This window comes from Pinus tabuliformis, chromosome 9, assembly GCF_031772625.1.
Source record: "Pinus tabuliformis cultivar Carrire ecotype Pingquan chromosome 9, CPIR1, whole genome shotgun sequence".
In the NCBI taxonomy this organism is placed as follows: domain Eukaryota; kingdom Viridiplantae; phylum Streptophyta; class Pinopsida; order Pinales; family Pinaceae; genus Pinus; species Pinus tabuliformis.
This window is the reverse complement of record NC_142307.1, coordinates 889,455,399-889,468,605: the sequence shown is the minus strand read 5'-3', so window position 1 is coordinate 889,468,605 and position 13,207 is coordinate 889,455,399. Positions and strand designations below refer to the sequence as shown.

The window sequence follows — 13,207 nt, the reverse complement described above, 5'->3', positions numbered from 1 at the left end:
ACATTGGGAGTGCGCCCTGGAACAATGAGTCGGTAACTGTTCATTGAGAGGACAAGTGGCGTGGGATTGTAGCACTGGACATTGGATGCAAATTTGACTTTGCAGTGGATTCTGGACTTCCTGAGAAGGACGTGAATCCTAGTATTACTTTGAGGGTGGAGGTGTGAGCCTCTAGATTCCCTTGTTACGGATGTAGGCATCGTATCATTTTATTTGTTGGTTGAGGAAATGTGCATGTGTATATGTGTGTATTATTGTAAATATTGTATTGAGCTAGATTTATAACGCTCCATAGACAGTATGTTTATTTGTTGGTTGAAGCAAATGTGTATGTATATATGTGGCTATTGTAAATACTGTAATGAACTATGTTATAAAGCTCCAATAAATGATATGATCGTCATGTTTCAGCATAGGTTATTGTAAATACTACAACGAGTTGTGTTATAAAGTTCCCTGGGCAGTATGATTTGTTTTCCATAGTCTTGTTGGTTATAAGTGTCATGGAACACCGAGGACGATGTTCCCCCAAGGGGGAGGGTTTTGTAACAGCCCTGGTTAAAAACCCATGTAAAAATATATAAAGCCACGGTGATGGGACACATATTCCAAGCTGAATGGTGGGGGAAACATGCGAATGGGCATTGATTCGGTTTATTATGGCTAAGGAAAATGGCAAAGGCAATGACTAAGACTTTGGAAAGGCAAAAGACATTTTGGCACATTTATTGAAATTAGGAGAAAATGAAAGTAAAAGGTCGCATGTTGCATGTGAGGAAAATGAAAGAAAATAATAGAAAATGAAGAAAATAGAGGCCTCATTAATAAAAAGGCTTCTAAAGGTCATTGGAAAGCTCTTAGTCAATGTAAACTCTTGGCTCGGGTTTGGTCAGTGTAAGCTTTTAACAGGTATTGGTGGAGCTCTCTTCTATTCTCTCTCTCTCATACTCTTGGAGACTTAGAGTTTTCTTAAAGCACTCTTGGTAGTTATGGCATACTTGGATTCTTGGAGCAAGAAGGCAAAGGAAGAGAAGGAAGCTGCAAGAGGGCATTGGGATCAACAGCTACCTCGGATTTGTTTGCAGGTACCGAGTTGTATGTATGTTTCCTTCACTAGTTTTGGCATGATGGCATATACATGCGGATTTTTGGTCATGATCTGTCATTGCAATGGAAGATTGCCTGGCTTGACAGTGGATTGTCCAGCCTTGCCATTTTCTTAATAGCCATGGTGATTGTAGTTTACATTCATTGTTTGTTTTTAGTTGTTTCTCATGTTTCCTTAGCTAGGGTTGAATTATTAGTTCTTGGAAGCCCTAGTTGGACAAACACTCTGGAAACCCTGTAACAGTTTGGATTGAGTCACTAGTCCTGGAAGCCTTGGTTGGACAAACGCTCTTGAAGCCCTTGGTGGGTTGCCTTACTAGCCTTGGAAGCCTTGGTTTGACAAACACTTTGGAAGCCCTGTATAAGTTGTGGGTTGAGTTACTAGTCTTGGAAGCCTTGGTTGGAACAAACGCTCTAGAATCCCTAGCAGGCTTGGATGGAGACCAATCTGATAATGATTTGTGATGTCCGACCGTGAGGTGGAATCACTGTTTGATGGGTTGAAGTGGATGCCAACTGGAAGCTCTGGATGAGTTTTGATTGATGTGTTCTATGATATCCCACATTTATAATTGGAATATGGCACGGGGGTGAATAACTGAAGAGAGATTTGGCTCAGCCATTCTACAATCGAGTGGAACGTGGAAGTCCCATCCTAGGATGGATTTTGCATCTTCAATAACAAGTTATTTATCATTGTATTTCTATGAGCATTATACTAGATTATATGAGGTTTATTTGGCAGTGAGTTCATTGGTATTTTTGTCCCTATTATGTTGGTTATGTATATGCTTTATGACAGTAGCTATGTATGTCTCTCATCATGTTTTTACTTGTAATTGAATGATCAATGTATCTATGGACTAATGGATGGAATGACAGTTAATGTGTTGAGGCATCAATGCTTCATGGCGAATCTCAAATAAGTATGAGACACCTATGCTCAGATATGTTATTTACACCTAAAGATTACATATTCATGATATATTTGACGAAATGTCTGTCATGGCTAGTAGGGGTCTAGTCGAAGTCTTAAACAAGTGTTTGCTTTAGTACTATTATTTCCATGTTATTTTACTTTTCTGAAGAGATGGTTCAATTCTAGGCAGTGACCTGGGCTCTGGGCTTGAAAAAGTGGCTCAAACCCTGGGGACGTTGGCACAAAATTGGGAAAATGGGTCTCTAGACACTGGCAGGCAAGCTTGTGAGAGCGACTCTGAGTTTCTGGATGCTGTCATGTCTATAGCATGAAAGCGACTAAGGTTTAAGTTGTCCAAAAAGCTCAGTGGGACCCAAGGGCAAGTTGTCTAAAGTGTTGGATTAGTTCATGAGGAACCTGACGCTAATGCTGAATGTCTGTATGATATGCTTCCATCGGTTCCACTTCCTTAACGTAACTTGAGAGGTCGAATCATATCATAGTGGTCTCTCGTCACATGTTTACCCCGATTGTCCAGTTGTTTGGGAGGAGGGTGTTACAATTTGTTCAAATTACTTTATTTGCACATTTACATATTTCGTGAAATCCTTGAGGATTAGGTGTCTAACACTCTTAAATAAGAAATTAGATTTTTTAAATTTACGTTTCATGAGATGTCTAAGGTTTCTTATATTACAACATCATTAACCTAAGTCACCCCGTTAGTGTTTAAATATGATAACTCACCAAATAAGTTTAAGAAGACAAACTGTATGAATACAATTATAGCCTTGTATATTCAAACCCAAAAACAAGAACAACATTTTTTCTTCAAATTTAATAAATATGTGAAATTAAATTTAAAATTTGAATACATGCGTACATGATTTTGTTTTTTATACGGCAGTGTTAGTTCAATCAATCGTAGTCAATGTTGTTCTACAATTTTGGCCAATTCAGTGCTAACAATTAGGGTGACATGGAAAAAAAGTTAGTAGTCCCACAGCCTAGCTAACCGCAAAACCTTCCAACAAAATACAAACATAAGAAATGCTGCGTGTATTTTTTTGAGATACTATATTAAATTTTCATCAACAAACTGAATTTTTCATCCATACTTCTTACACATAAGAAATGCTGCATGTACTTTTGGGATGCTACATTAAGTTTTCATCAACAAACTAAATTTTCACACATACTTCTTTTCATTGCTTTCCTTAACTGTGTCAAACAATAAATTAGTTTATTTCTTACTCTAAGCATTCTGTATTTGCTATATCTTAACAACTTTTGCAGCCCTTTGTATATATTTGAAATTTATTCCATTCATCACTTGAATTAGTTACTTGAATGCAAAGAATATGTGAACTACTGAAATCCTTCTAAAAAAGAGAGAGAACATCCAACGACGAGAAGATTTTGATTGCCTGAGATCTTTGAAGTGTGGATGGCTTGACATCAAATTGTCATGACAATGTTCAACAGATAAATAAAAAATGACTACTAAAGTCATTGAAGAGCTTACATATCTATAATCCACACCTATGCGGATCAGTACAAACTGCTAGCCAAAGATATATGACTGCCCACAGCCCCTCGAAAATTTCCAATTGTGAAAATGTCCACCCGAGAGTGCGAATGCACGTTCACAACATTTATTGTAGGTACAGCTGCCTTTTTAGTAGAGATAGGAATTTCCTGAAATTCAATCACAGAAAATGTAGTTTTGCCAAAGATGATAAAGTCCACCACCTCCCAGATTTGCAATGATAAAGGACTTTAGAGTACAAAGTGCTGCTTGTTATTAAAAGTAGCAATGCTTGATGAAAATAGCAAGAGAACCACCTATCCATTTAGAGGAGGTCGTCACTCCCAGTGAATATACATAGCACCAATTCTTTGATAGCCAATCTCACATCCAATTACCCCCATCATATGAAAGCAATTTTTTTATATATAATATAACTTGGAAGTAGATGGAAGCATAGTTGATTATTCTCCATCCTCTAATGGTTCTTCTTCATAATCATCTTCTTCATCAACATTAGCATCCTGGTATTGCTGATACTCAGAAACCAAATCATTCATGTTGCTCTCAGCCTCGGTGAACTCCATTTCATCCATGCCCTCCCCTGTGTACCAATGAAGAAAAGCTTTTCTTTTGAACATGACAGTGAATTGTTCACTGACTCTCCTGAACATCTCTTGAATGGAGGTAGAATTGCCTATAAAAGTAGATGACATTGTCAATCCTGTGGGAGGAATGTCACAGACACTGGATTTTACATTGTTTGGAATCCACTCAACAAAATAGGAGGAGTTTCTGTTCTGTACATTCATCATCTGTTCATCTACTTCTTTGGTGCTCATCTTCCCTCTGAACATTGCAGATGCAGTTAAGTACCTGCCATGCCTAGGATCAGCTGCACACATCATGTTCTTTGCATCCCACATTTGCTGGGTTAGTTCTGGGATTGTAAGGGCACGATATTGCTGAGAACCCCAGGAGGTAAGAGGGGCAAAACCCACCATGAAAAAATGCAGACGAGGGAATGGGATAAGGTTGACAGCCAGTTTCCGGAGATCAGAGTTCAACTGGCCAGGAAATCTAAGGCAGCACGTAACTCCACTCATAGTGGCCGAGATCAGGTGATTCAGATCTCCGACTGCATCAAAAAAGCAAATACACATTGATAGCAGGGACAGAATAAGTCCTTAAAGACTAATTTATCAACATAGCATTGAAGAACAGAAGTGAAATAAGCTCCTATCCACTAGGAGTAGATTTTTAAATAACATATCAAATAAGGTCTCACTCAATCTACAAGTTTCTCTAAGCACTGATACGTCAAGACCAAAATATGTATAAATTTCCCAGGGCATGCATCAGATACAAAGTAAATTTCTGAAAACAGGAGTTACAGTCTTACTTAAAACGTATAAATCAAAATAAAGCTAGGATTACTAAGATAAGTATTCACTGGATGCACTGCTAAGGTGTCTTGCCCATAAAAACATAGCTACCCTCTCTGTGCGTCTTAGATGCATAGTTATAGATCTTTTCTTTACTCCAGAGTAATTTGCATTTCTCTGGTTTAGATGGATATATTCTTCAGAGAGGTTGGTTAACTGGCTAGGAATCCCTAAAGCTCAATGTGGCTCGACAGGGAGTACTGGAAATCCCAAAAGCCAAATGTGGCTCAAGAGGAAGTGTTAGAAAATAGCATTTCAAACTTTGCAAGCCAGGTTGTCATGATGAAAAGAGCATGTGGATCAACAAAATCTGGATGCAAAAATTTTTACTAGAGAATCGCAGCAGGCAATACTGCAAAATTGACCTTTCACTAATAGTCCTACCCATTCTGCTCCCACCTTTGCCTTTGCTGTTGCTAATTCTTTTGCTGACTAACAACCTGGAAGGGATCCTGGATCACCAGTCTAAAAAACTTCTCCAAGAACCTAAGCTGTCTCAGATTAGAATTCATTAACAAACCAGAAAGTTGCTAATTGGTTATAGAAAGGAAGCAATACAATTAACAAGCAGAATAAAAAATGCAAGTGCTTTATACAGAGTCCAGTATCTCAAGAGTCAAAACATGCAACTGCTTGCATACTTAAACACAGGAAAAAGTGAAAACCCATTTTAGTACCACCATGTTCAAAATTCATGGGAAGTACTAATAAAATATTTGGCAATTAGTGCCCTGGGTAATTTTGGGTCTACAATCAGACAAGAAAGCAGAGAGATTTTAGTGCATTTAACATATTCATGAAAGAAGTTATGATGGAGACTTCCACTTGGCGTTCTAAGGTGGACTATGGATTGTAATAGATTTAATCAGTTAGCTGAAAACTAAAACCATTCTCGGTGTTAGTGAAGAGATCGAGTTTCCTCCTATTTGCTTGATATATTCCAAGTATTCACTGTTACATTAAGCGCTCACTGCACTCAGAAGAAGATTAGCATAGATTTAGTATGAATTCATCTTAATCTTAGATCTATTAAGCGCAAAAAAATGATTAAAAAAACTAGAGTGGCAATTCCTAATGTTTTCTATGCTAGTTAGTTTGTAATTGTTGTATAAATATTGTAAGTGTTGAAGATCTTTCCCACACTGGCAGTAGGGCATTTGACAGGTCGCAGTACTGAAAACAAAATGTCAGGAATAAGAGTACGGTCTCACATGTTGGAGTGGCAAGTTTGAGTGTTCTGAAGCATATATCATATAGTGCTTCATTATCCAGCACCATACATTCATCTGCATTTTCCACGAGTTGATGAACCGAAAGTGTGGCATTATAAGGCTCTACAACCGTGTCAGACACTTTAGGGGATGGGAAAACTGAGAATGTAAGCATCATCCGATCCGGATACTCTTCTCTGATCTTAGATATAATCAGCGTGCCCATGCCTGATCCAGTTCCGCCTCCCAGTGAATGACAGACCTGAAAACCTGCAAAAGAAAATCACAAATTTATATTTCATGACGAGTTCACCTCTAACAATAATTGATCAGTCTATTACATCTAAACAAAATAATAGGCCGATTAAGGACCATACTGCGTACTAATCAGTAGGCTACATCAAAATATAATTCAATTAAGGGTCCTAGTAAAATCGTACAAGAGAATGGAATTGGTTGGTTTTACTGCATTATGCTAGCAGAGACCTTGCATTCAGTCACATTTCTTCACCTCTTCACACCACGTCGCATTGATTTATAAAATTGCAAAGTTGTTCCATGCCTATACAAGATTTTCTCAATCATAAATTTATATGCAACTCCTTACAATACGTTGTATTGATTTATGATATTGCAAAGTTGTTCCATGCCCATGTTGAACATCAGATTTCCTCCATTATATCCAATTATATTCTCCAAGATGATCTGGAAGTTTTTAAAGTAATATGGAATTTTAGGCAACTATGGCCATTTGAATTGGCCAAGTTCAGGACTCAAACATCTAAGGATTTTCAGGTGTTTGAAAGAGGTTGCCAGCATCAACCAGCTGGAAATCAAATCAGGTTAAGGAAAACTCTGGTTGGTTTATCACTGAACCATAACCCAACCACATAGGGTTCTGCTCTCACAGAGATCAAGTATTTTCCAAATCACCTCCCACTTTAAGAAAGGGTTCTTCTTGATGTGTCGTAAAGAGAAGACAAATCCTACCCTAAAAGCCCTTTACTTACCTAGAGACATGGAAGCTTGCAATGCAAACTAACTATCTGATGGTAACAACTTTGCTCCATAGAGACATGGAAGCTTGCAATGCAAATAAACGACCTGATTGTAACAACATTGTTCCATAGAAACATGGAAGTATTGATCTTGCAATGCAAACTAACGATCTGATTGTAACAACATTGCTCAATAGGAAAAAGAGATTTCAAAAATTATGTATAAAAGCATCTGAGTAACGAGAATATTGAAATTATACAATGCAATGTAATGCACCAAGATGTCAATCACTAGCATATGGCTATTTAAATAATCTTAAATATTTTGACAAACAGTTTATACCATGTAGGATATGCAGTTGGACAGTTCATCCTAAGTTAATTATCCTTTTATTTATTTTAAAATATTATCAGTACAGTATTATGCAATTTATTTTTAAATTAAGGAAAAAATAATATTATTTATATATTTAAAAAAATAAATTTAATTATTTCTATAATTCCATTCCATTAATTAAGTAAAATTATATATTTTATTTATTTATATTATTAATATAAATTGATTTAAAAAATAAAATACAAAACAATATATTCCATAAAAATCTATGCTTCTTTAACTTAAAATTTATGTTTAATGTACCTAATATACTATCTTTCTTCGTTACATTTTTACACATAACCTTGACATATCTCGAGATGAAAAAATTATTTTGATCTTATCATATATTCAAACCCGGGCTGCAAGATATCTAAGGAAAATTAATTTTATTACGGAATCCAATAAGGCTATCCAAACCTTTTAGACAAAAATTACTCTCATAAAGTTATCCAAATTTAGAAAATACAGGTTAGTTCAACAGTGATTATACACAGGTACACCTGATGCCCAAAAAAATCCAAAATTCAGATTTCACTATGCACTTGAAAGAAAGTGAAAATAAATGTCAGTTGATCTTGATTAGTGGTTAAAATAAGGAGTTTCATAGCCCACCTGACTCAAATCCCTAGAGACACGTATCCAATGGGGAGCTAGGGCAATGAGTTGTCAAGAACAGTAAAAGATTCATCTCATCCGAAAAAAAAGGGGGCACAAATTACCTTGGAGGCAATCGCAATTCTCGGCCTCTTTGCGGACGACATCAAGAACGGAATCGATGAGTTCGGCCCCCTCGGTGTAATGCCCCTTGGCCCAGTTGTTCCCAGCGCCATTCTGACCGAAAACGAAGTTATCGGGCCTGAAGATCTGGCCATAAGGCCCCGTCCTGAGGCTGTCCATAGTTCCCGGCTCCAGATCCATTAAAACCGCTCGAGGAACGTAGCGCCCTCCGCTGGCTTCATTATAATAGACATTCACTCTCTCCAGCTGCAGATCGGAGTTCCCTCTGTAAGTCCCAGTGGGATCGATCCCGTGCTCGTCGCACACCACTTCCCAGAACTTCCCTCCGATCTGGTTCCCGCATTGCCCAGCTTGAATATGCAGAATTTCCCTCATCTTCTCTTTCTCAGGCTGCTTTGGCTGATTGCCAGAGGGCTCGATCAGTACTGGCTGCTGAATCTAAAAATCCAACGGACCGAATGAATCTCGGGGAATACAGGACTCTGATTTCGGCTTGGCTTATCGGCGTTTTGTAGTAAATGTGGTGCATTCTCGGCCCTACACTCTCTGCATCGGACGGTCTGCAGAGGTCCATAAGAATCTTACGTACTTGTCAGAGTTGGACTCTCCGCCAATTTCACGCACTCATTGATTGATTGAATGAAGATATTTTTAGTAATATTTAGTATTTTATGATGATGGAGAATATAAACCTATACTCAAGTTAAAAATTTGACCTCTTATACCACTTGTTGATGGTCTAGTGAAAAGTGTTAAAAAAATTTACCCCTGATTCAGTTAGTCATAAATATACATCACTTATAATAAATTATTTCTTAATATTATGTTAGTGAAACATCAAAACCAACTAAAATAAATATTCAGTTTAATAATAATAATAATAAAATTATTTTTAATATTATATTAGTGAAATATCAAATGTATTGGTGTAAGGCACCCATCTCTAAACTAAATCTATAAAGATGTAAAATATCTCTTCCTCTCTATCTATAACTAAAAAAAGAAAAAGTAAAGTAATGATTATTTTTTTTATAAACCATGTTAAATATTAAAATTTTGATGGTTGTTTAGTGTTAAAATGAGTGTCTAATGGAAATATTTTTCATGGTTAAGTTAATGGTTTAAAAATTTGATGGTTGTTTAGTGTTAAAATGAGTGTCTAATGGAAATATTTTTCATGGTTAAGTTAATGGTTTATTATCATAGTGGATAAGTTTTCTTCTCAATTCATTTTATTGAGTTAGTTTATTCATTAAATATTAAAAATTTGATGGTTGTTTAGTGTTAAAATGATTGTCTAATGGAAATATTTTTCATGGTTAAGTTAATGGTTTATTATCATAGTGGATAAGTTTTCTTCTCAATTCATTTTAATGAGTTAGTTTGTTCACTATTTAATAAGTTTAATTTTCAATGTATTTTGATTATTGTGTATAAGAGAATCTCTACAATTTAATATGAATGAGATATGATGTTGTCTAATTATTATATATTTTAGTGTTTTTTTTTATTGGAATTAGGCGAAAAAAAATTGGGTAAATCTTGAGCTTTAAGTGCAGATATAATAAATAGACTATGATATATTGTAATGTTGTAAATGAGAGTAAAGTTTTAGGTGTTGACTCAATATGAGAGAGATATTGTAGTGTCATAAAATAAAACATTAAAACATGAAAATTAGTTGTAGAAGACATGAAAATATGCATATTTTTACATAAACCAAGAGGGATATGGCATCCATGATTCCATTGTACATCATTGATTAATTATTCGAGCATCAACCATCTAGATTCTAGCAATTACAAACATACATCAAATTTTTAAGCATATCATAAAACATTTAGAAGATAAAATCATCAAATATTCAAGTAACTCATCTAGCAACTGAGTAACTAGCAACTGAGTAACTGTCAACATGAGTCATGTTCAAAATTCAAATAATAATGTTTACAAAATAGGCCACTTGATCACCACCAAGGCTTAAGTACACACTGAACTAGGAAGAGTAAGAAAAATTTAAATAATAATGTTTACAATGTAGGCCACTTGGCCACCACCAACATGTACACACTGAAGTAGGAAGAGTAAGATAGAAAAGTTCAAATTCACTGTTGGACACCTAATCCTTTATGGGTTGGTGTGGAATGTGAACAACCACCGAAGTCCAAGAGACCACTTGGAATATGAATCCAAGGGTCACATCAATGTACTATAAGTGTATATCATGTCAATAATATATCCAATCTAATGCTTATCCTTCATATTCTGCCTTCCCCGTGTATGTGTTTAACATGGTATCAGAGCGTTGGTTGTGAAGCAAACTTGTGATAGCCTATTGGAATGAATGAACATGTGTTAAATGCCCGATTTCTATGGATTATCCCTAGTGATTTATACACAAAGTTGAATGGAAGGTTGGTCGAGCATTAATTCATTTATGTTCGTTGGATGCGTTGAGTTTGTGTGTACGCTTCCTTCCAAGCTCTGTCCATGCATTTCTCTGCTTTGAACATTGGTTATTACGTTGGTCCATTGGTTGAAAGCTTGAAGAAGGTGTGTATGCTGGTCAAAGGGAATACAAATAGGATGTGGGTATCACCATTTGTATGTGCCACTATTTGAAGCATCGAATAATGTGAATGCAGAGTTGTTTGTTCATGGTGACTATGTGTGTTGAATGTGATATGGTTGGGATGTTCATATGCCTTCGTTTGAAACATTAAAAGGTTGATTGAATGATATGTTTGTTAATGATTGGTTCATATTATATGCTTTTTATATGTGCATTTAGCCATTTAGATTGAAGATGGTGTGTTGGTTTATGCTCTCCATAAGTTTGGTCTCCATTCAAATTTGTGCTTTGCCTGTCTAGTGAACGTTGATGTTGCTCGCCCTTGTTATGTGGTAACTGATTTGTTTGTGGTTGTCAGTAAATGACAGGACCATTTATTTTATTGTGTGTTTCTCAAAGCTAAGCCCATCAGATCTACATGCCCTCAAGTTTGTCATTCATCATACCTGTCTGCAACAATTTTCTCTGAGATATCATATTTGTGTTTGGTATAAAATCGAGCAAAGATAATTATGCCCTGACATAATGTTCCTCTGTGCCAATTGTTTCACGTGGCTTTTCTCTATCCCTGTCTCTACCTCAGCTTGATCTACGTTATTCTCCACTTGTCATTTCTCTATTTTCCTACGTTACTTGACTTCATAGGTGTTACTCTACGCCATAGTATTCTCCTCATTCGATTGATGCTTGCCAACTTGTCTTGGTCAACATTGTTGGGTTTTCTTTGACATAACCTTAACGCTCCCTCTCCTTACTCCATCCTAGTTCACAGAGAGGAAGATGTTTAATGCTTGAGAGATGATTATGGCCACCCATATGAAAGGTTGTCCGCTTGTAGAGGAAACAAGAAACAAAAAAAAAAAAAAATGGGCACAAAAATTAGATACGCACTAAGGTGGATGCAACGGTTCTCAACTTCAAACAATGGTAGATACTACATCATTCATCTGATAGTTTTAGTCTATGCCTAGACCAACTGAGGAGGTTGTATTAGTACTCTTCCATCATTGTTCAAGTATTTCCAACATTCAGTCAATCGTGCAACAAGATACACAAAGGACTGTGCATTAAATGAAGGAATGTGTGCATAAGAATTTATTATGTCGGTAGTTGCGTGGGAAGGAAGAATTTGAATTAGCATCGTTGTTGGGATGGCGTGAAGAATCGTACCCAATACCATTTTTCAGTTTTGGGCAACCTGAGTTGAGAAGCAGCATTGCAAACGCCACAAACAGAAGCGACATCACTAGCATACGAGTGAGAGCTTGGGAAAAAATTTCTGACATGAAACAAGATGATGATTTGAATTCTGACATTTTCACTTGCTTTCGTAGGCCTTTGGTTCTACAACTCGTCGAATAGGATGATCATTACATCTACTCTATTGATGTAGTTTCCGGAACAAGTTGAATAAAGTTTTTGCAGGCAATGCGAACAGAGAGATTAAAGTAAGTGCTTGAAGTCCTGGACACACAAAGCTAGTGAAATTTATTGTCGCCAATGGATTTTCATCTGTCAGACCGGAGAATTGGAGCATTGTTTTTTTCAAGAACAATAACCCACACAACATGCGCACAATCTAAAGCCTTGTAAGTTAAATGTTATTCACATTATTATGTAAGAAGTTGGACAACATTGTTATACTTGTAGAGACGATCAAAATTATTGTAGTTCATTTGTGATTTGGAAGGTTGACTTCCCATCAGACATGAAGCTAATCCATCACTAGCAGAGAGTCTCTCGTGTGCCCAGGCTTCCTTCAAGTTGAAGAGTGAATAGTCAATGTGTTGAGCAATGTTTCTTTCACTCCACAATGTATGGCGTATGGTGTATGGATCGTGAGCGGTGATTGAATTTTTGGAATCTGTGTGTAACTCCTAGTCCGTGGGCTGGAATGATTTTTAATGGAATTTGTAAAGCTCTGTCACTGAAATGAAATTTCGACTATGTCAACAATTGTGAGTTTTTTGTTAGATTATTGGCTTGCTTACTTCTAGTGAGCTTGGAGGTGTGGTCAAGCATAGCAAGGAAATTATTTTCAAGCTAAAATCTTGGTGAATGTGGAGGAACAATTCAGCAGGAAGCACAAAATGATTGATTGCCATTGATTTTCGAGACCAATGCAACAAGTGTCCTTCAAAATAAGAGGTAATTATTTTATTTATATATAGAAGAAAATTGAGGGTTGTAAGGATATGGTCGTGGTTCCAAGAGGAGAACTGGTGTGAAAGTCCACTCTAGGAGGATAAAAGTATCAGAAATATTGCACATAAGGGGTGAGAAGTCATTGGATGTTGTAAGAACCACTGC

At 36.5% G+C, this 13,207-nt stretch overlaps 1 protein-coding gene across 1 annotated transcript; it reads right to left on the bottom strand.

Annotated features, from left to right (window-relative positions):
* Window positions 1-3,422: 3,422 nt before the first annotated feature.
* Window positions 3,423-8,819, bottom strand: LOC149151623 (tubulin beta-2 chain-like). The gene is made up of 3 exons (XM_089441286.1): window positions 8,307-8,819; window positions 6,211-6,480; window positions 3,423-4,692 (listed from the first exon to the last, which is right to left on the bottom strand). The coding sequence occupies exons 1-3, from the start codon at window positions 8,698-8,700 to the stop codon at window positions 4,019-4,021; spliced, it is 1,338 nt and encodes a 445-aa protein (XP_089297412.1). The 5' UTR covers window positions 8,701-8,819; the 3' UTR covers window positions 3,423-4,018.
* Window positions 8,820-13,207: the final 4,388 nt, after the last annotated feature.

What these genes read in the sequence shown, in the direction of transcription:
- LOC149151623 (XM_089441286.1), bottom strand. Translation starts at nt 8,700, where the DNA reads ATGAGGGAAATTCTGCATATTCAAGCTGGGCAATGCGGGAACCAGATC. An exon ending in GAATTGCGATTGCCTCCAAG is followed by an intron (nt 6,481 to 8,306) that starts GTAATTTGTGCC and finishes TTTCTTTTGCAG; the next exon opens with GTTTTCAGGTCTGTCATTCA. An exon ending in CAAACTTGCCACTCCAACAT is followed by an intron (nt 4,693 to 6,210) that starts GTGAGACCGTAC and finishes TTTTTGATGCAG; the next exon opens with TCGGAGATCTGAATCACCTG.